This window comes from Drosophila takahashii, chromosome 2R (genome assembly GCF_030179915.1).
Source record: "Drosophila takahashii strain IR98-3 E-12201 chromosome 2R, DtakHiC1v2, whole genome shotgun sequence".
Taxonomy (NCBI): domain Eukaryota; kingdom Metazoa; phylum Arthropoda; class Insecta; order Diptera; family Drosophilidae; genus Drosophila; species Drosophila takahashii.
In genome coordinates, this window is record NC_091679.1 from 36,532,194 (window position 1) to 36,552,973 (window position 20,780).

At 40.8% G+C, this 20,780-nt stretch overlaps 5 protein-coding genes across 6 annotated transcripts; 1 reads left to right on the plus strand and 4 right to left on the minus strand.

The window, feature by feature from the left end:
- Positions 1-32: 32 nt before the first annotated feature.
- snama (something that sticks like glue) lies at positions 33-5,507 on the minus strand. Of its 2 annotated transcripts, none has more exons than XM_017150081.2 (9): positions 5,417-5,507; positions 4,369-4,553; positions 4,070-4,304; positions 3,536-4,014; positions 3,201-3,481; positions 2,812-3,140; positions 2,371-2,520; positions 2,015-2,308; positions 33-1,949 (listed from the first exon to the last, which is right to left on the minus strand). In XM_017150081.2, exons 2-9 carry the CDS (start codon positions 4,532-4,534, stop codon positions 161-163), a joined length of 3,723 nt encoding a protein of 1,240 aa, XP_017005570.2. In that variant the 5' UTR covers positions 4,535-4,553; positions 5,417-5,507; the 3' UTR covers positions 33-160. The 2 variants fall into 2 exon arrangements, with proteins under 2 accessions (XP_017005570.2, XP_070068313.1); XM_070212212.1 differs by lacking the exon at positions 5,417-5,507 and adding an exon at positions 4,669-4,684.
- Positions 5,508-5,832: 325 nt separating this feature from the next.
- Positions 5,833-10,354, minus strand: LOC108063134 (uncharacterized). The gene is made up of 6 exons (XM_017150116.3): positions 10,265-10,354; positions 9,287-9,373; positions 8,578-8,691; positions 7,858-8,488; positions 7,260-7,740; positions 5,833-7,172 (listed from the first exon to the last, which is right to left on the minus strand). The coding sequence occupies exons 2-6, from the start codon at positions 9,324-9,326 to the stop codon at positions 6,102-6,104; spliced, it is 2,337 nt and encodes a 778-aa protein (XP_017005605.2). The 5' UTR covers positions 9,327-9,373; positions 10,265-10,354; the 3' UTR covers positions 5,833-6,101.
- A 604-nt stretch (positions 10,355-10,958) lies between these two features.
- Positions 10,959-11,353, minus strand: LOC108063131 (MICOS complex subunit MIC10). Its single transcript, XM_017150112.3, has one exon. The coding sequence runs from the start codon at positions 11,255-11,257 to the stop codon at positions 11,012-11,014; it is 246 nt and encodes an 81-aa protein (XP_017005601.2). The 5' UTR covers positions 11,258-11,353; the 3' UTR covers positions 10,959-11,011.
- Positions 11,354-11,609: 256 nt separating this feature from the next.
- LOC108063130 (carboxylesterase 1C) lies at positions 11,610-14,089 on the plus strand. Its single transcript, XM_017150111.3, has 2 exons — positions 11,610-12,239; positions 12,592-14,089. The coding sequence occupies exons 1-2, from the start codon at positions 11,828-11,830 to the stop codon at positions 13,986-13,988; spliced, it is 1,809 nt and encodes a 602-aa protein (XP_017005600.2). The 5' UTR covers positions 11,610-11,827; the 3' UTR covers positions 13,989-14,089.
- A 2,662-nt stretch (positions 14,090-16,751) lies between these two features.
- Positions 16,752-19,834, minus strand: Mlp60A (Muscle LIM protein at 60A). Its single transcript, XM_017150105.3, has 9 exons — positions 19,701-19,834; positions 19,446-19,582; positions 19,202-19,361; positions 18,511-18,613; positions 18,356-18,452; positions 18,201-18,297; positions 17,843-18,139; positions 17,465-17,785; positions 16,752-17,037 (listed from the first exon to the last, which is right to left on the minus strand). Exons 2-9 carry the CDS (start codon positions 19,558-19,560, stop codon positions 16,767-16,769), a joined length of 1,461 nt encoding a protein of 486 aa, XP_017005594.2. The 5' UTR covers positions 19,561-19,582; positions 19,701-19,834; the 3' UTR covers positions 16,752-16,766.
- Positions 19,835-20,780: the final 946 nt, after the last annotated feature.

A 20,780-nucleotide genomic window follows, 5' to 3' on the forward strand; every position in this document is an offset into this window, starting at 1 on the left:
TTGAACCACATTCTAAGCCAACCGATTTACAATTTCCTTGAGTAGTTCTGTTTTATTTGTATACTTAGTTGCATGATAAATACATACATTAAAAATCTTTGATTTGTACACAGAAATCTTCAATATTTATATATTTCTTATTTCATAGCCTATCCGTAACCTACTTCTTTGATTTTTTCTTCTTTTTCAAAATCTTGCTCTTCTTTTTGCTTTTCAGATCCTTACGTTTCTCACTTCTCAACGATTCGGTTGACGAATATTTAGCATGTTTCTTCAGTTTCTTATCCTTCTGTTTCCTGTGTTCCATGCTGTTGTCCGAGGACGCACCTTCATTTTGTATCGTATTATCGTATTTTACAACTAAGCTGCTCGACGAACTGTTGTCGACGAATTTCCTGAACGGGTTGTCGGGACGACAGGGCTTGGGTGGAGCTGCCACAGCCGTAACAGAGGATACAACTCGGCCGTCGCTGGACTTTGTGTTTCTAGCAGCCCTTCGATCCGAGTCGTCGCTATTGATTTGATCATACTTTGCGAGCTTAGGGTCGGAACGCTCCTTGTACGGACGCCTATGCTTGTCGTCCTCGGGCGTAGTCCGCTTATACGAAGAACGCTCTTGCCTTTTCTCCGCAGGCGCGTTCCTGTCGCGGGATTTGTTATCCCTCTTCCTGCTGCCATGCCGATCCGATCTGCCCCGGTTCGCAGCATCGTCGTCGGAGCTTCTGCCCACCGCCTCCCTTCGCCTGCCCTTCGATTTGTCCGGCGAACGGCTCCGGTCACTCGGAACCTTATTGCCCAGCCTTTCCTTTACCGACTTGCTGCTGGTACGTCTCGGCGAAGGCGAGCGATCCTTGTCATTTCTGATCACGGAACGGTCTTTGCTATTGTCCTTGGAGTTAATAATAACTTGAAATTCCACTGGCCTTATGGCGTTTATAGCCTTGGCGAATATTGCATTCTCAGCTTTGCGGAGCACGTCCGAAGTTATTTCTGACTGGTCGTCCAAAGGTCCAACGGATTTCTTGGAGGAATCTTCCAAGCTCAAGTTATTCTCCTCCAGTTCCCATTTGGATAGATTGACAGAATTAGCCTCGCTGCGTTTGCTCCTCGAGCCTAGATTATCATCGCTGACCACATCCGCATGAACCTTTTTGGGATTTGGGTTTTCTGCAGTGTTGCGAGCGGGAGAAACCAAAGCGGGTTCTATCTCAAAGTTGGGACTACTCGCCCTGGGCGATAATAGGATTTTGTAATTGGTCTCATTTACGATTGAGCTGTTGTTTATATCCGAGTCAGACCGATTTACCGAGGAGCTCTTCTTTTGGCGCTCTCCCTTCTCCTTCTTGCTCTTCTCCCGCTTGTCCTTCTTGCTTTTCTTGCGTTCAGCCTTGTCCTTCTTCTTCTTCTTGCGCTCCTTCGACGAAGGACTCTTCGCCTTGTTCTCCTTTCCCACATTGGGCCCCACTTCCGACGAATCGTCCAAGGCGGGTTGGGAGGCAATAACTCTAGCCTTCGCTGGCAAATACTCATCGTGTGTCCTTTCCGGCGTTTTCGGTGAGCACTCGCGTTCTCGCAACTGGGCAGCAGTCATTTTCGGTGTGGTGATCTTTGCCGGCGGCGTCAGGCTCCTGTAGCTGCTGTCGATCGGCTTGTGTTCCTTGCTCTTGCTACGAGACCTGTGCCTTTTGCGTGGCACCTCTTCGTGTCTGCTGGCCTCCTCGCCCTTCTTGTTGCTTCCGCCCTTGCTGCTGCTGCTATGATGTGAGGCTTCCAAGCCGGCCTGGTGCTTGTTCTTGTAGTCGTCGTCATCTTGAAGCTGCAGCGGCTCGAATCCGGGCGGAGGAGGCTCAACTTGTTCTGGTCTTGGCGCAATAGGTTTGCTGTAAGACTTGTCCCTGTAATCACTCTTGTAAGCCGGCTTAGGAGACGCAGAGCGGCGATGGCTAGATCTGTTCAACGATAGAGAAATGTTAAGTATCTTATTTTCAAATAGAAAGGTAACTTGAAAAACTACCTTTTGATTCGTCCACCCGGTGATTTGGACCCGTCATTGGGCTGTCGACTAGAACGAGGGTGACGCATATGCCGCTCATAGCTATGTTCCCGCTTCCTTTCCCGTGATCGCGGCCTCTTGTCCTTCAAATTGTCCCTAAGATTGTCCTTTTCGTACATGGGCGATTTGAAGCGGTGCCTCTGCCTATCCGGGGACCTCGACCTGTGGCGGTCTGCACTGCGAAATCGGTCCACCTTCTTCCGCTCCTTCTCCTTCATGATGCGATTGAAGGCCTCCAATGGATCGTCAATAAGACTGCAATATGTTGTGTGTTATTATTACACCAATCTTGTGTACAATGACCTAGAGATACTTACCCGGAACCGACCTTGGCTGCTACTCCTTGATATATTGAAGCTAAATTTGGGGACTGAAATGGTTGTGACATATTCATATTCATACTTCCGCCTGCAGATCCGTACGGCGTACGCATTGGGTGTACGGATTGGTTTTGATACGGCACATAGCTGCAATTTCAGAGGTTAATTACAATTCAAAAAGCTTAACGTTGATTGTAAGCAATACTGTTTTAATGAAAAATACTCCAAAGTAACCAATATTCAACAAAGCCCAAAGGCTCGTTAGCCAAAAGCTTAAAGTACTCTTAACTAAGTAGAAACTTAAGTATATTGAGATCAGGCAGGACCGGCTGCTTATGGATTCGTCTACAGCCTCGGAATTCCGGTAGCTCGGATACTCGCCACTCGACTCGATCCACATGGTGGCTGGGATCCCAGACGGTTGGAAATGAAACCTACCTTAGAGGAGGCCTCTGTCCCATGTTGTTATACCCGTTGTTGTAGGCTGGCATGTGGTGGCTCATCATGTGCATCGGGGGTGGACCTGGACCACGTTGCATTGGCATGTAGGGGGGCTTGTAAGCACTTGATCGGCGAGCGTCCTCCGATTCGCTCATCATGTGCCCCTGGTAGCTGGGCACAGTGCCAATGGGCGTGGGCAGAAGACTCCGTTCCTTGTTGCCAGACTCGGATTTTGATGGACGGTGGTGCTTGTGATCGTGATCGTAATCATGCCTTTCGCGTCGGTGAGAGGACTCACTTGACCTTTGGGAATACGTTGGAGATCTCTGAAAGCATAAGGAATCAGTAAAGTGAACCGTGTTAAAAGTATACAAGTTATATCTCACCTTGCTATGATGAACTGATGTGGATTCAGGAGCAGGCTGGGGCATTTTAATGGTTATATTATCCTCATAGTCGGAATCATATTTATCTTTCTCTTTTTGTGACGGTTCTGCTGCTGCAGGAGGTTCAGGGGACTCCGATTTCGGTGGCTTATTGCCATTAGTTTCCGTTTCTTCTTGCTTATCAGTTTTCACCTCAGCCTCTTCGGTTTCCTCCTCCTTAACCGGCTTTTCCTCCACCTCCTTTTCAACAGGAGGTTTTTCCTCATTTTTCACTGCGGGTGCTAAAGAATAGATTATTATATTTCGTCTTTGTAGTTTAACTTTTACGATCTCACCTGTTTTAACAGCACTTTTGTTGTACCCAGTCTCATTTTTAAAGGCATTAACCGAATTCCTTAAAAATCGATTAGGAATAAGGGAGCCAGGTGAGCAGTTTTTCTCCTTGCAGTCGGGACACTCGCTATCCTCGGACTCCAACAATGAAGTGCGCACACAGTCGTCACAAAAGGAACTTCCGCAACAGGGTATCATGACGGCATCGACAAAAATGTCACGGCAAATGCCGCATATCAGATCCTCGGGTATTTCCTGACTTTGCACGGCAGGCAGCACAAAATCCGACGATTCATTCTCTGCGGCATCTGGCTTGTCCCGGAACGATCTCGGAATCCCTGTATTCCTTTTGACCTCGGGCTGGTCCTTGCCCGTTACAAAGGGGCAGTTCTTGATCCAATGGCCCGTTTTCTTGCATTTGTTGCATCTGTACGATGCCGGAACTTCGCCCACTTGAGATTGGCCTTTGATGCGATGGTACCTAATTAAAATGCACATTAGATATTGCTATTTTTGTCAAGTTCTTACACACTTACGTCTTGGGATCATAGTCAACAGTGCTCTGCATCATCATGGCTTGGATTTTGTCCTCCTCGCTGCCTTGCATTTTGGACAGGTCCATGTTGAAGTTGTCCTGCTTGGCTGGCGCCGTGGCAAAGGCATTTTCCGCAGCGGGTGGCTCCCAGCCCTTCTTCGTGGGATGGGCAATGGGTATGCGCGATATGATCAGCGTGGTGTTTTTGGGAATAAGCACTCCATCGTCCTTGTATTCTGGGAAGCAAAGTAAATATTGTTATTCGGACTAACTAATTATTTTTGCTCTTTCCAAACATACCTTCTTTACTCTGCGCATTTGTGATTTGAAGATCAAAGTCGATTATTTTACCCAGTCGCTTCTGCTGCACAATCTCCCTTTTCAAGTCGCCGACCGAAATGTGAAGTCCATCGAACGTAATGGTGTCGAAATTGAGGGTACTCTTAAATTTATAGTGTACCGACATGGTTAAATACAAGGGGAATCTGCGATGAAGAGATTAAGCTTGATTATCTTTTAGTGTCCAAGGTAAATCGGTTATCAGAGTCAACAAGGGTGGGGAGTTCAGAATATGTTTCATAAATATCTTAATAAACAAACAGATAAAGCCGTTTACATAACGGAGGGCTTTCAGTAAAGAGCTGAAAAAGTGTGACTACGACTGCAATCTCTAAACCTGCTTGACATGCTTTCGTGCGCCGACTAAAATGAAAGCCATGCAATGGTTCGATTTGTCAGACACATAGATTCACAAAACGTTTTTAAAGATCACTAAAATATGGTTTTTAATAATAGTTATTCAGAAACCGGTCTGGATTAAAATGACATAAATCTGCGTGTGGCTGCAATATTTACATATGTGTGTATTATGCTAGCCAATTTCGGGTATAAATAGCCATATATTGGCCCTTTACCAATATAATCCGAATATAGAAGCCCAAATTGCACATTCACTTTATTTGATCCACGCACAATATTGCCAGCATAGGGATTTCCCTACATATGTATGTATATATGTGAAGTCGTACAATTCCGGGTTAAATCCGAAGATAAATACATATATCTGCAAACGCTTTCAAAGTTATTTAACCACAGAACTTTTTGCCAACAGTGTAACGCGTTTTTTTGCTCTTACATGTGTATGTACATATGCTAACAGCATAAAATTGCATGTGCATAAAAATACACACGCGAAACATACATACGTACACATCGGTTTTCACCCATAATAATAACTAGTTAGAGGTTTGACCAGATTTGAACTGTTTCTTGTATTGCAGGTCAGCACCACGCACTCGTGTTGTTTACTACCGGCAAGCAATAAGGCACAAAAATAGCAATTACTTACACTACTTTGCAAGCTCATAAAAACTCCGACGATTTTTTTTTTTCCAATGTCTAGTCTTGAGATGCGCAAGTGAGCCTAGAGATGCGTGAAGCGGTCACACACGCACTAATCGATAGCTGCGACTGTTATCGATGTTGAACTGTGATTTGTAATTGCAAAACGAAATTTCTGTTCTGCACATTAAATACTTCTTTTTATTGATAAATTTAAATAAAATAATTATATTGGTTTATATTTTTCATAAGGCCTTTCCAAGTTTTCCTATTTTTTTTGGAACCACGTACACCAACGTTTGTTCTCTTCCGCTCGGATCGATGAAATGGAATGGAAAATGAGAAACGACTGAGTGAATCGTTTTTTTGCCAAAATTAATAAACAGCTGCAATTTACCTGACCAAGTCAAAAGCAGAAATATCTATTAAGGGAATAAAAAGGTTCAAAAATTTATTAACAGCAGTTAAACCAAACTACAACCATTTTTTGCTTATCTTAAAATCCAAAAAATTCGATGCAATCCTAATTTAGTCTTAATTAAATTATTTACATTAACAACTTTTGCGACAAAGTGCATATACAATCTAATAAAATCTATTGCTTTTGTATCACCGCCTTTCGATATTTGCACATAAACTTAAATATAATACAGGATTTCTAATTAGAAAGAATGTGTTTAATGGGTTTAAAATTAACCAACATAGGCAAAGGGATTGTATGGTGGCGGATAATAGTTGGGGAAAGATTGACCGGGTTGACCGGGAATGGTAGCTGTTATTAGCCTGGTAACAGCTGTTGGAACGACGGAAGTGGAAAAGATCGTGGTATAGGCGGTTCTTGCGCCAAAAGTAAGTTTCAAAACTTTGGAGCTCGTTTCCGTTACCATCGATTGCTGAATTTCGGTGGACGTGATTAACTGCTGCGGGGGAATGGGCAATAATGGATTGAACGGGTTGAATGGGTTGATTGAGAATGGATATTGTGAGGATGGAGTTAGCATGGAAATGGTAGCAACATCAGTGATGTATTCTGTTTTTTCAACAACACCAACTGACTTTGAAAGAGTTCTCATTATGGTTTCCGTTCCTCTAACTAGGGGAACCACATGGGACTCCCAAATAGTTTCTAGTTTTATAACGGGACGAGTGGAGGTTATCAAATTGTTCTGCAGGGTTTCGGGGAAGCTAATCGATTCCGGGATTAATGGGACTAACGGGTTAGTTATGTTACTCTTAACGTCCACTTTGTTCTTGGGTTTGATTTTTGCGTCAAATTTGCCAGTATTATCTTCATCGCCGAACTCAAGGTCCAAGTTTATTTCCGATCCGGCCTCGTCCAAACTTCCTTCAAAGTCCTTAAAGTTCTTCGATGGATTGAAGTCCTCGCTCAACGGGGATATTGTCTGAGTTACTGTGATGAGGCTGGTGTAATCGTACGTTTGCACCAGGGTAACATGGATCGTTTCGTTTCTTTTTTCAAATACAATAGGAAGGATCTGTGTTTTTAGCTTAGTGTGAGTTATGGAAAAGGACTCCGTGATGGTCTCCAAACTGGGAGTCTCCGTCTCTTCTCCTAAATAAATGGGTTTCAAGGTAGTAACACTACCCGCTAAAGCTTTGTCATCGGTGCTGGCAGTAGCCTCTAAAATATTCTCTGTCAAAGGACCATCATCTTCGGAATACTCTTTAGTGTGCTCCTCTTGGATTACTTTCTCTATGGTTGACGTGACGGTCAAAAAACGAGTTTTCTTAACCACTCCGGCCTGAAAATAAATTTAATTTATTACTGGGGCTGACAGGGATGGGATCCTCAAAAAACAGTATGTACTTTATGTAAACAGATTGATTACCTGGAATATAAATGGGGTTTTAATGGTGGCGATTTCATAGTAAGTGTCAATAAAAGGTTGTGGTGTCGATATTTCTACGTTCAATGTTTGCACGAAGTACTTCGAGTTGGGATCATCGTTATTATTATTTGCAACAGGACCATTTTGAGAGCCAGAAGCCTCAAGATCTCTTCCATTATTTAGAGCCTGATTGGTAATGATTTCCACTGGGATCTCATTACTTGGCGTTGTATCATTTTGGATGGTGGTCGGAAGATTGGGGTTAGCGTTCTTTCTAATGTTAACTTTGGGCTTCGGCGAGGACTTGTACTGCCATCTTCCAGGACGCCTATTTAGCTTAAATGAGTTGGGGCTCACAACCGACACTGGTTCTTCCTGTACAGCATTCGCATTTGCTTTCGTCCGATATGAGTGACGAGAGGTAGTTTCAGTTACTGATGGAGTTATTACCAGTTTGGAACTTTGGGTGTGCTTATTCCTCCTGAAATAAGAGTTGGTGCGAGAGACCATTTTAATATATAAGGGACCGTAAGCATTGGCATTAGTAGGGTTTTCGAAATTTATATTTTTCTTAAACTAACATTAAATTAAAATTTACCTCTTTCCCTTGGGTCGAGAAGACTTTCTGGTGCTCGATGATCCTCTATTATCGCGACCACTTTGTTGGCTTTTGCGTGGTGGTTTACTGGATAACTGGGTCTGAGAAGATGACTCCTTTACAGTTCTACTTGGTTGAATTGAGGCCGTAACTGGCTTGTTTATACGCGTCTGTCGGGGCTTACTCTTTTTCTCAACGCTCGAAACTGCATGGACCTGAGAGACTTTTGAGAATTTGGCAGATTCCTTAGTCGCCGTTACAATACTTTTGTATTCACTTGATCTTGTTTGATACCCATGAATAGGTTCCTTTTTCGATTGATATATCCTCTGCCGGTCGGCTTCGTTTTTCGATTTGAAGTTGACCAAGCGATAAGTTTCTTCTGCAAACTGTTCGGGCTGGCGAGATAGTAAATCATATTCGGGGGTGTTCAGAAGTGTTTGGATGGGCGAGTTCGAGAGACTTATATTGTAGGATTCTATCTGGGATGCTTTAGTTTCGGCATTAACATTCGAGTGAGTCACAATTAGAGGCGTTGGCTTAATTCCGACCTTCTCTTTTTCTTTCTTAGTTACTTTCGGTTTAGTTTCAATAATATTTATTATCTCGTGAGTATTGTTGGACTTTAGTTCTATAATGTAAACACAAAATACCAAATTATTTACGTATATTAAAGTAACAAATAATCTTATGTTAGTTAATTAGGAGTAATAAACTTACCAAAGGCTGGAGAACTTTGGGGTGAGAACACCATAACAGTATTCCCAATAGTAGTTGTAAAATCCAAAAATCCATAAACAGTTTGAGTGAGTAACTCGGTATCACCGCAAGTAGCTAGAGAAAATGTATTCAAAATCTTGGTTTAGTTTAGTTTATTATCTTGTTATTTCCCAGTGCTTAGACTAGGCATTTAAAATGGGACATAAGATTAAACTTTAATTGACACAGAATACATAGAGTCTATTGCAAAAGTAAATATTTTTAGGTTAGGCATACGAAATTGCACTGCTAAAATCAAGCTCTTTCAGAAGTTACGAGCATTAGAAGGTGGTACCCTAGTAAAGTGCAAACACAATGATTTCTTTAAAACCGGTTTTCTGAAAACGATTTTCTGATTGGCGGGCGTAATTACTCAAAAAAATATACATCCAATTTATTAAGACTGCGAAATATAATATATTTTCTTATTAAAATAAAGAGTAAACTCAAAATAAAAGCAAATGTTTTACAATTCTTTATAAACCGGTTTTCTAATTGGCATTCGAAATTACTCATTTTAAAACAATTAAAAACAATTGTTTTAAGACCCGGTAACCAAATTCAAAGTTTAAACATGTGATAAATTTGAATTTTTAAACAGTACTTATATAGTAAAGAGGGATTTTAAAGTTACAATAAAACACTAGCAACATTATAAATAAGAACTTACCGCTTCTTAGGGCGCAAAGTATTAGCAGGTAGCGCAACATGTTTTTAAAACTGTACAGGTGAAAAGCTTAGAAAAATTCAATAAAATCTGCAGAGCCAAAGAAACAAATATTAAGAAAATTATTAACGGTTAGTAGGTAATTAAAGCTTTCACCCGAAATGATTTAAATATTTAAATGCTTATTAATGAAACGTTAATAAATTTATGCATAGCACAAAAACGTAAAATTAGCGCTGTTCAAACTGGATTATAACGATCACTTCTTATTACACTTTATTGCGTAGGGTTTAATTAAAAGGCCATAAACAGTTTAATTGCTCTCCGTGACACTTGTTGCCATGTGTGATTACTTTTGGCCCAGTATGTGGGTTTGAAAAGTGAGTGCTGTGTTCATTTAGGGAATTATCCATGCAAGTAGGTCTGTTATGTAAAGTTTGTATGTACTCATACTCAAGTAATACGGTTAACTTTGTTTGGATTTCGTATGACCGAATTGTGATCGATCATTAGTTACAAAATTTTGTGTTTGAGCCAATTTGCTGACAGCCAACTCGTGTATCGTTAAGTTTATTCAGCGACCGCTATCTTTTGGCATTGAATGGGAAAAAACTGGGTAGGGTGGCCCATAATGATAAAATATATGGTATGTACAATACATATATGTAATCTCTCGATCTTTTGTGGCGGTAAATCACTTTGGTATTTGGTATTTCAAAGGCACTGTGCAAAATGCTTTTGCTCCCAGAGAACTGGTCAGATCACTTTTGAAAAACATTGAAACTTGCAATGGAGTGCGAGTAGTTTTCGCACCCACTGTATGTAACTAATGCACACGCACACTTAAAAACACAAAGGCAGTTAAACATTAGGTCATTGAGAAACGTTCAATAGAGAAAGGCTTCGTTTTTAGGTCCCCTTCGACTCAACACAAAAGATAATAAATTCAGTTTCTTTTCTTCCGCGGGATAAATCACTTACACTTTGTTTGGGTGTGGGTTTCTTTTTTAATGGTAACTCATATTTTTTTATGTTCGCCACTAACTTGCCACATAGGTATATATGTGCATACACTAAAAATGCATTTTTTTAACACTTATTCAGGAGGTAATTCGATTCAAAAACGACAATGCAATGATCTGATTAAAACATATTCCGAGCGAAATCATTAAAAACCTCTGCTGGCCGAGACAATTATGAAACTGAAACAGAAAGATATGGCCAACGCGAAGCATAAAGCTGAAGTGACTCCGAATCCAAAGTTACCATGGCCTGCACACATGCGCAAAGACCCGAAGAGAACGTCAACATCGTTAATTGTGGTTGGCCAAAGAGTAGGGTTACTCGATCCGATCCGAAAACCAGTTTGCCACTCTTGCTTTTCCGTTTCGATACGCCGTGGGAATATGTAAACTTTCAATGGCCAAAGACCGATCTCTCGCTGAATCTGGCGAATCTAAAACGCTTTTTTAGCTTATTGAAAGATGGAAATACTTTAAAAATCAAAGATTTTGAAAAAACAACCTCTGAATTTATTTATATTTTGTTTTACCGATATATTTTCTAATCTAATATATTTATGTATTATTTATTACTTTATTTTTGAAGATGTAATATGTTTTATCCGCTAAAAATTAAATTTCTCAAATTCAAAAAAAAGATTTAAAGATTATAATTTACGACTGATGTTAAAGGTCTACGTTTATTAAAGCTTGGATCATTTGAATATTATTGTTGATTCCATCGGGCCTGGCAACAGTCGTAGGCCATGCCCATTCCAAAGCCCAATCCCAGCCAAATCGGATAAGTTTGTGGACGCGTGAAGAACAAAGTAAAAACGCTGCCAATAATCAGGCCACTTCCACCCTTCAGGCAAAAGTCAGCCAGGCATTTGTCCGTGGTGATGGTTTCTGCAGTCACAACTGGAGACTCCCTTATTGGCTGTTTGGCGGGCTTTTGCGGATCATGCGACATTTTTGATCTTATAAGCAATTTTAAAAAAATTTCGAGAAGCAATATTTGCTTATGGAAAACTTGACATTTAAGGAAAATACATGACAGTTTACTACCCTCTATTACTTATGGAGTGTTCCGCTAAAATAGAAATAGTTTACGTTGTAAGTAAAAGGCCTGACAAATTTGAGCTAAAGAATTCGCGGTTAACGATTTTAAACAAAAAGAGGAATCTAAGGTAATTCCTTATCAATATAGTAATATCACTTTTTTTATTTCTAATATTAATTTTAAAAAAATTCTATTTTAATCTTTAAATATTAGAGTGGTATAGTAATTCATGAATGTTTAATTTTTTTCCATAAAATTGGTTCATAATGGGTTAACAGCATTCCGATGGTGACGTAGGCTAAATAAATAAAAACAACCTCAGCGAAAGGAGATGGATGACTGCCATAGTTACAAAATCCTAGGCAACAATATTTTTGTGTATTTTCGCCATGGCAACGGAAGCCTCGCGTGCCTCGAAAGATTGCGAACAGTGTCGCCTAAGTTCAAAACAGAGAAAGATGTGAAAGAAACGGACGAATCATGGATTGCAAAAGGAACTTCCTGGCCTATTTGGCACTTTTTTTTCACATAGTCAGTAATTATTGTTTAATCCATGTGCAATGTGTGGACGCCCCGTTTATACATATTCCGGGCAACGGAGTTATATCCGGAACTTATCTGAAAATGTTCCGAACCCAAAATATAAAGGCCTATCTTGGCATTCGATACGCGCAAGCCAGAAGATTCCAACCGCCGGATATCGAACTAACACCGTGGAAGGGGATTTTCAACGCAACTGTCTTTCAACCGGACTGCTGGCAGAATGCCATGCCTTCGGTGGGCAAAGAAACCGAACAGATCCTGAAAATCATATCCTCCGATTCGAATTCCAATGGCGGGGAAAGGAAGTTCGAGGAAAACTGCTTGTATCTAAACGTTTTTGTACCTGATGGTAAGTTCTTTTATATTTTAAAAACCGGATTTTGGATTATGCCTTTAAAAATCTTAGAAACTAGGACTTGAAGTCTGGGGGTTTAGAAAGGTCAGGCAAATTACACGTCTTAAGCCAATTATTTTAGTTTGTTTCCTATACAGGCATTTCCATTTGAATACAGAATGAGAAAATCTAACGGCCGTTTTCTCGTCCCAATTCGGTATTCAAAAATATTGCTTTAAAACAATTTTAATTAGTCTAAGAGGTTATGAAAGAGGTTCAAAACTAAAAAAGTAGTATACATAGTAAATATTATTTACTGATATTAAATACAAATGTGTATTTTTTATTTTTAAATTTTCTCATTTAGGATTGCCCGAAATCAATGGATATGCAGTTGTTGTGTGGATTCATTCCGGCGATTTTTCCACTGGCAGTCCGGCAGACGTGGAGCCATTTCAATTGGTGTTTAAGCAGAAGGTAATCGTCGTGACCTTTTCGTATCGGCTGAATATCTTTGGATTCTTCACAACCGACGACGGCGAGGCCCAGGGAAACTATGGACTCATGGATCAGTCGGCGGCACTTTATTGGGTCAAGAAGAACATCAACTTCTTTGGCGGAGATTCCAATCGGATTACCCTGATGGGTCATGATGCCGGGGCCGTAAGCGTAGCCCTTCACATGACCTCGGGTGAGTGGTCAAAGGGTGGTTTTCACAAGGCCATCATAATGTCTGGGAATCCTCTGAGTCCGGTCAAAATGCCCTACGAATATGAGGGATCCCTCGATCAAGTTTCCAGCACCTTCGGCTGCCCGCGAAGACCTACTTCTATGTTTATTCAGTGCCTGAAAAGAATTGATGCCAAGAGGCTTTCGGAGAACTTGCCCTCGGTGAGTTGGGGTCCCGTTGTGGACTTCGGATTGAGCAATACCTCGTATCCCTTTATCGAGAATCAACCGGAGATCCTGTTCAAAAAGGGGAGCTATCACAGGGTGCCCGTCATCATTGGGGTGACCGATATGGAGGAGGTCCTTACTATATTCAAGGACAATCTCGATACGGAAATAAGTGCTTCGGATTTGGAGGGATTCTACAATGATATTGCGGTTAACGACATGCACAAACTTGTTCGAAACTACGAGTGGTGCTCAAACTACGAGTTGATATCCGATGCCATAAACTTTATCTACGCAAATGAGTCCGATACGGATGTGAAAAAAGCTAATAAGCAAATAATAAGTGCTCACACGGAAAAGTTCTACACCACTCCGATGCAAACGTTTGCCGATCTGATAAGTAATGACAGCCAAGTCTATAGTTACCTGTTCAAGATGCGACCCAGATCGGTCCAAGATCTTCCCAGTTGGATAAGTGTGCCCAAGTACTACGATCAGGTCTTCGTCTGGGGCAATCCCTATATGACCAACTCGGTTGAATGGAAGTCAACCGATAAGAAAATCGCCGACATAATCATGACCTTGTGGGCGAACTTTGCCAAGACCTCAAACCCCACAAAGTCGAATGTATATGTGAAATGGAATGCCATGTCACCCAACAATGACTCAGTGCTTCTAATCGACGAGAGCTTCAACACGGACAATTTACTAAACAATCAGCGGCTCAACTTTTGGAAATCGTTATACCCGAAAATTCTAGTCTTCTCCGCCGATTGTTGCAATTCCACATTCTCGGGTAGCGCCCTAGTGATCGCCACTTCCGTTCCAATATTATGTACACTTAGCATTATCGTTAACATATTTTGAATAAAGAGATCCTGCAAATAGATACCGCTTAGACCCTCTGTCAGTAATCTGTCCTACCGTTACTTATATAAATAAATACTTGAAAACAACAGAACCAATAAATATAAAGTTCACAGGTTGTCGTCTATTAGTTTAGATATTGGTTTGCTACCCTGGCATATATCTAGGGGGTATATAGGTTTTATAGGTTTATAGGTATATGCTCTATAGGTTTTTAAAAGTGTTTAAAAATTATGTAATCCCTATTCTGTCATTCTTTTAACACTTTAAAACCGTAGTGATTTGGGAGATTTAGTTTTCGCAACCTTATTAGTATTCCAAAATTACCGAAACTTTTTTTTTCAATTTGTGTTTATTTCCAGAATTTTTGCGTTTGTAAACACATTTTAATATTAAAACCAATAACAATTATTGCTTTTAGACATATTCCGTTACATCAACCAAGAAAAAAGTGATATATGTATATCGAACAATTATGGCCTTTCTAATAGCATGGACACGTCTTGTAAAGTCAACCAACAAAAAGGGATTTATATCGATATATCGGCAAGTGCAACACTTAATTGAGTCATTTCTGGGAAGACAACATCAAGTTCCACTTCAAAACTAGAGTGGGGTTCAACCAAAGCAGACCGAATAACTTTTCCCTGGGCAGATGAACGGTGCCGCACATAACCCACATGGTGGATTGGTTCCCGGAGACCCACGGAGTGCGGAACAGGACCTTGGATCGTGCGTACAACGATCGATTTGGGCGGTCGACCTTCCGCAACGCTTTCGCCGACATCAGACGGTGCCTCGAGGAGGAGGTGTCTGCCATGAAGCTCGCTCCAGGTTGGCTGACGAGGTGCTAGAGGAGAGCCTGCGCCATCTGCACTATATGGAAGCTGCGGTTGAAAGGTTTTTCGCCTCCAGTGGGGTCGACACGTTTGAGCCCAGATACAGATTCCGAAAAACCATGACAATAAAAGGAATATTGTCCTTTCATTGCTTTATACCACGAACCGAAAAATTACTTATTGCCAAGCACAAATCATTACAAAAATCCACTTTTGTTAAAATAATAACCTAAGTTAATAAAAAAATAATTAAATAATATTTTAAGCAAATAATTCGTTTTTGGTGTTTAGATATCGTCAGCAGACTATTAAATGACTCCTAACCATAAGGCTCTAATAAGAACGAGCGAGATGCACAACATGCTTTGGCGTGCTTTTATTAAAAAAAAATCGATATTTAAAAAACTAAAAATGGCTCCAACTTTTTACAAAAACCGATTGTAACTAACCATTAACCGCAAGTTTTAAAATAAAAAAAAAATTTTTTTTTTCCGAATAATACGTGTAAAAAAGTTTCGGTTGTGTTCGGTTCGGTTTGTATACATTTTCTATTTATTTTCATTTTCATTCCACAGCATTTCGATAATTTGAAATTTGGATCAGCGTACTTTCTCAGCCGCTGCGCTGCCCGCGTTGACGAGCTGTTTACCGTTGTACAGAAAGTCATCTTCACATTACCATTATCATCTCGTCAATTGATGGAGGATAATGAAGATTTCATAAAAATTTAAATAATAAAAGATGGAGGATAATGAAGATTTCATAAAAATGTAAATAATAAAACATAATAAATGAAACTAAACTAATATAAAGTAGAAGAAAACTTTTATATATAGTTTGTTTTTTTCTTGCTTCGGTCTGCTTCGGTTGAACTCCACTCCAGTTGTGAAGTGGATCTTGATGTTGTCTTCCCAGAAATGACTTCTTGGCTAAATTAAGTGTTGCACTGCCGATATATCGATAAATCCCTTTTTTTTTGGTTGATGTCACGGGACGATATAAATCCCTTTTTATTGGTTAATGTCACGGGATATGTCTATGTGTGAGATGAGCCATAATTGCGTCACCGTCCCAACGTAAAAACAGAAGAGAGTACTTCGACTATCAGATACCCGTTACTCAGCTAAAGGGAGTGCGAAGGACATGGAGATATGCAGGTCGTCAAAGCCCCATCTAGAATTCATTTCGATAGGTATTAATAAACCCAACAAAATGGCATTAAAACTTGTACAAAATCTGTAAAGATGTGGGCATGGCAATAAAATATCTAGAATTCCAGAAACAGCACCGACCGAGTATTCATTTTAACTGCAAGGGTATATAAACTTCGGCTTGCCAAAAATAACTTTCTTGCTTTTAATTTTTCTCAGTCGGTATTGCCCAAAATCAATAGATATTCCTTATGGATTCACTCCGTATAATTTTTTACTTGCGGTCTGGCGTATTGACATGGCCCGATACTCCAACAAATATAAAATTCACTGTTTGTCGTTTATTAGTCGTTCGAAACTTATACGATATTGGTTGCCATACATATAGAGAGTGCCGCAGAAACCTCTAAGATGCGAAAAAAGGTGTTCTTTTAGACATATTTATAGGAGATTAAAAAACCCTAGTGATCTGGGAGGTTTCGTTTTGGCTAGTTACGCCATGAAGATTCAGTCGGAGGTCAGAATGCTTTTTCTGTACTTATTTTCGAGTCTAACATATACAATTTTTAAACTAATCACCACTCATTTAATCGCCTTTTACACATTCATTAGTAAATGTCGTTGTTTTTTGGAGCTAATATAAATATTTTTCGTGGAATTGCAATACTACAGCTACTCGTCAGCCTCAAAAATGTGGGCGTTCAAAAGCTGGAAGGCCCTAATATGAATTTTGGAGCTTATTGCATATTGGGGGTCCAGTTCTTGAACGCGCTTTTTTGGTCGAAATTTTAGGCCATTGTCAATGTGCCCGCACCGATTCCATAGCCCACGCCCTTTGGTCCGTAGAATTTTCCATAGCACGATCGGCAATATATACCGCCATCGGGGCCGTCGTTCAAATTTGTCGAATCCAGATACTTTCGGCACTCCATGCAGTAAAAGCACAGCTTGTGCCACACATTATTCTTGCTCTTCATCTGCTCGGCTGCGAAAACCATAAATCCGCACCGGGGACATCCAGTCTCCGACTTTTGTCCATTGCGATCGATGGTTCCCCAGCTGAAAAAAAGGAAATGGGAGAGATATCTTAGATTAAATATAACAAGAGAGAACGCTATAGTCGGGTTGGTGTCCCGACTATCTAATACCCGTCACTCAGCTAAAGGGAGTGCGAGGGAGATGTAAATAAAAAATTTTGATTGCATATAACTTTTTAATGAATGGTCCGATTTGAAAAATGTCTTCTACATTTCGATAGTTATAAATATACACAAAAAAATTGCATTTACACTTCCTGGAAATCTTTAAAGGTCTGGGCGCCAGACACACACATAATTTATGGGGTCGGAAACGCTTCCTTCAGATGTTACATACTTTTGCACGAATAAAATATACCCTTTTACTCTACAAGTAACGGGTATAAATATGCTTAAGTACTTCTATAGATCCAGGATCAAGATGTAATCACACAATACTAAATACTTACCAGCTGGGCGTGTACTCGTAGTTGGTGGACACCAGAGTGGGCGTGTGTCCGTATCCGAATCCCTTGGGGCCGTACAACTTCGCGTAGCAGAGTTTACAGTAGATATTATCATCGGGACCATCACAGGCGAGCACGGAGTCCAGAGGACGAGTGCACCTGGCACAGTTGAAGCACTTCCTGTGCCACATCTTTCCCTTGGACAGCTGCAACTCGGCAGCGAAAACTGCACCACCGCAGCGAGGACATCCCTCGCCATCAGGAGCCATGATCGAAGTAGTATCCGGAGCCACAAATGGTCGCTCGGATCCCAAGTTCTCTTCACTGTATAATTATTTTATTCATTATTTAGTTAATTCTTTATTTTAAATATGTCCTTACGTAATGCCATCGGTTTGCAGGAAACTGGAGCCACAGGCGAAGCCGTATCCGTGGGGTCCCCACTTTTTGCCATAGCAAGTCTTGCAGTATACCTCATTGTCCGGACCATCGCACGCGATAATGGAGTCCAGAGTTTTGGTGCAATCCCGACATTTGAAGCACTTCCGGTGCCAGGGTCTTCCTTTCGAAAGGACCTGTTCGGCGGCGAAGACAACGCCACCACAACGGGGACATCCTTCGCCCAGAGGTGCCTGAATTTGCTCGACATTTATGACAGAGGCTTTCGGAGCCATATCGCTAATAGAATCATTATCTTGCAATCAATATACCTCACTTAAATTTTGGTTACTAATATTACCTTTGCCATTCGCAGTCCTTGATATCAGACATTAGCCCCAAGGAGGAAATGCCAATGTGTCCATAGCCCCTAGCACCAAACTTCTGAGCATAACATCCTGAAAAGCTTATATTTCTAAAGATCAAAGTCCTGAAACTCTAGGGTTCTGAGTATACCTCTGCAGTAAATGTCCTTGTCTGGACCATCACAGTGAAGAGTTGAGTCCAAGGTCTTATTGCATTGCACGCACTTGAAGCATCTCCGATGGTAGCCCTACAATAATACCCGAAAAACCTAGATCATTTTGATAGTTCAGACCCGACCCCCTTACCTTTCCTCTGGCCAACATTTGCTCGGCAGCATAAACATATATGCCACACCTCGGACAGCCCAACCCATCGGGTGCTTTTGGTGGAATCTTCGGCGCAACAAATCTAAAAAGATTCAGATGCTTCCCTCAATTATAGTGCTTTAAATGGACATTCATTAGGGGAGCATCATCTTAGTCACACAAAACAGAGACCGAAAAGACGGAAAGGTCGGTCGTTGTGCCCCAACAAAAAACGAAATGGGGGAATACAACAGATCCACATAGACAGCGACAAGAGAGAATACGAATAGACAACCTAAAAATAACACGTGAATAAGCTTACAAATACTTAGTTTTATTGTACATTTTATTTTATCAATTTACAGTCTGTGGGCGTTGTAAACAAAGATACAAAAATGATTTTTACCAAAGACCACAATGTGTTTGTATAACATTAAACAATCGTATATGCATTTTCGGTATAGTTAGTGGAATTTTTCCAGGGAATTAGAAACTGGATATCCCTGGCGATTTCTGGCCCAGACAAATAAACATGGGTGGGGTTTTTATTTTTCGGGGGAACTCTTGGGGTATTCTTGGGGATGGAAAACATTTAAAACATACAGGTTCTAATAGAAAGCAAAACTACACATTTAATTCAAGGAATTTTACACAATTTTCATACAAAACATATTTTTAAGTTAGTCCTTACTCTCTGTTTAAGTGGGCGCCAGTGTCCGTGGACAGGCAGCCGGCACCACCACCGAAACCGTATCCCTTAGGACCGTATTTGCGACCATGGCAGTTTTTGCAGAAAAGCTCCTTCTCGTGCTCCGTGCAGTTGGTCGAGTCCAGGGCCTTGTTGCACATGCCTGGAAACGAAGGGTTTTAGTTCTAGCTATCCGGCTCGAAGGACCAAGTCCTGCAGATCCTGCTCGAAGGACCAAGATACTTACTGCACTTGAAGCAGGTCTTGTGGAATTTGTAGCCTCCGGCAACGCGCTCCTCGGCGGCGTAGACCGACTTTCCGCACGCGGGGCACTTGGGGGTTTCCACGGGAACAAAAGGCATTTTGATCTGAGTGCGTGTGTGTCTGCGAATGGGGGCAAAAAACTCTGATTATAGCTAACTGCAGCGGGTGGTGCTTGTAAATCGGCGCGATTGAATAATATATATGTGATAATCCTTAGGATATATATGTCTGTGTATACCTCGGAGGTACTCTGTGAAGTAGTTCCTATTCGTCGGAAATGCCGCGGACTAGACTGGAAAGATTCTGTACACAGGTAGTCTATATTTGTGGATGCACACGGCACAACTAAGAAAATACAGTTTGCGTAATAAAAACAGCACTTTCTGAATATATCATTATTTATCATGCAATGCCCACGGCTGTGTGTATGTGTACCCTCGGCTATATCCACGCCGATGTCTCATTTTTGGGATGGTAACAGCCTATAGTAACTTGGATCTTTAAATACCCATTCTATGTTCATTATTCTGAAGTGCTTTGTTTTATTGCATTCTCAAGTGCTTGGCCTGCAAGTGTTTTGGGAAAAATCGAAATATTTAACTGGCTACTTCTCACGAAGGTTCTAGGGTTTACCCAGTCTTACCATACACCACACCCCCACCAGCCCACCTATATGTAATCCGATTTTACGCAACAATTAATTTATTAGCTTTCGACACGCACACCAAAATCCGCGCAGATGTAAATATGTATGTTTGTAGTCTAAAAATATATGCACACCCATGCGATATGTATCAAAGTACATTCATGGCCTTATTTTAGTCTTAGAAATACAAAAATAACTCATAACTGGTCAACCCAATTCCATAAATAAATATGTTACGCATACTATGTAAAAATATCGCTGTTCGATCTTGATCGGAATCAGATTTACACACCATTTAATGTTCGAAAATACGTTCCAGTTTTCGAAAAAAGCAGTATTCGTGTGTGGATCGAATAGCCACAAGTGTTTCATTAGGGGCAAAATGAATATGCATATGGAAATGAAGCATCTTTTCATCATCGGCTGCGATGCCCATGTATAAACATATCTATAAATAAACGAGTCTCTGGGTATTTGTTAATTGTAAATCGCTCACTTGCGATTGGCAATGAGCCTAACAATTTATGAAGGCCAGACCTATTGACTCGTGATTTTTAACAATATGGTTTGCTTTGTGCCCGCATTGTTTATCCGTTGTCGAATCCGAGATTTCGATACCACCATTATTTTTTGGCGACAGTTCAGGGTTAGTTTGCAAGAATGTCGGGAATT

What these genes read in the sequence shown, in the direction of transcription:
- LOC108063134 (XM_017150116.3), bottom strand. Translation starts at nt 9,326, where the DNA reads ATGTTGCGCTACCTGCTAATACTTTGCGCCCTAAGAAGCG. An exon ending in TCTCGACCCAAGGGAAAGAG is followed by an intron (nt 7,741 to 7,857) that starts GTAAATTTTAAT and finishes CTCTTATTTCAG; the next exon opens with GAGGAATAAGCACACCCAAA. An exon ending in AAACCCCATTTATATTCCAG is followed by an intron (nt 7,173 to 7,259) that starts GTAATCAATCTG and finishes ATTTATTTTCAG; the next exon opens with GCCGGAGTGGTTAAGAAAAC.
- snama (XM_017150081.2), bottom strand. Translation starts at nt 4,534, where the DNA reads ATGTCGGTACACTATAAATTTAAGAGTACCCTCAATTTCGACACCATT. An exon ending in CAAAAGTGCTGTTAAAACAG is followed by an intron (nt 3,482 to 3,535) that starts GTGAGATCGTAA and finishes TCTATTCTTTAG; the next exon opens with CACCCGCAGTGAAAAATGAG. An exon ending in GGACAGAGGCCTCCTCTAAG is followed by an intron (nt 2,521 to 2,811) that starts GTAGGTTTCATT and finishes CTGAAATTGCAG; the next exon opens with CTATGTGCCGTATCAAAACC.
- LOC108063131 (XM_017150112.3), bottom strand. Translation starts at nt 11,257, where the DNA reads ATGTCGCATGATCCGCAAAAGCCCGCCAAACAGCCAATAAGGGAGTCT.
- Mlp60A (XM_017150105.3), bottom strand. Translation starts at nt 19,560, where the DNA reads ATGCCTTTTGTTCCCGTGGAAACCCCCAAGTGCCCCGCGTGCGGAAAG. An exon ending in CAAGACCTGCTTCAAGTGCA is followed by an intron (nt 19,362 to 19,445) that starts GTAAGTATCTTG and finishes CTTCGTTTCCAG; the next exon opens with GCATGTGCAACAAGGCCCTG. An exon ending in CAAGGACATTTACTGCAGAG is followed by an intron (nt 18,298 to 18,355) that starts GTATACTCAGAA and finishes TAAGCTTTTCAG; the next exon opens with GATGTTATGCTCAGAAGTTT.
- LOC108063130 (XM_017150111.3), top strand. Translation starts at nt 11,828, where the DNA reads ATGGATTGCAAAAGGAACTTCCTGGCCTATTTGGCACTTTTTTTTCAC. An exon ending in AAACGTTTTTGTACCTGATG is followed by an intron (nt 12,240 to 12,591) that starts GTAAGTTCTTTT and finishes TTTCTCATTTAG; the next exon opens with GATTGCCCGAAATCAATGGA.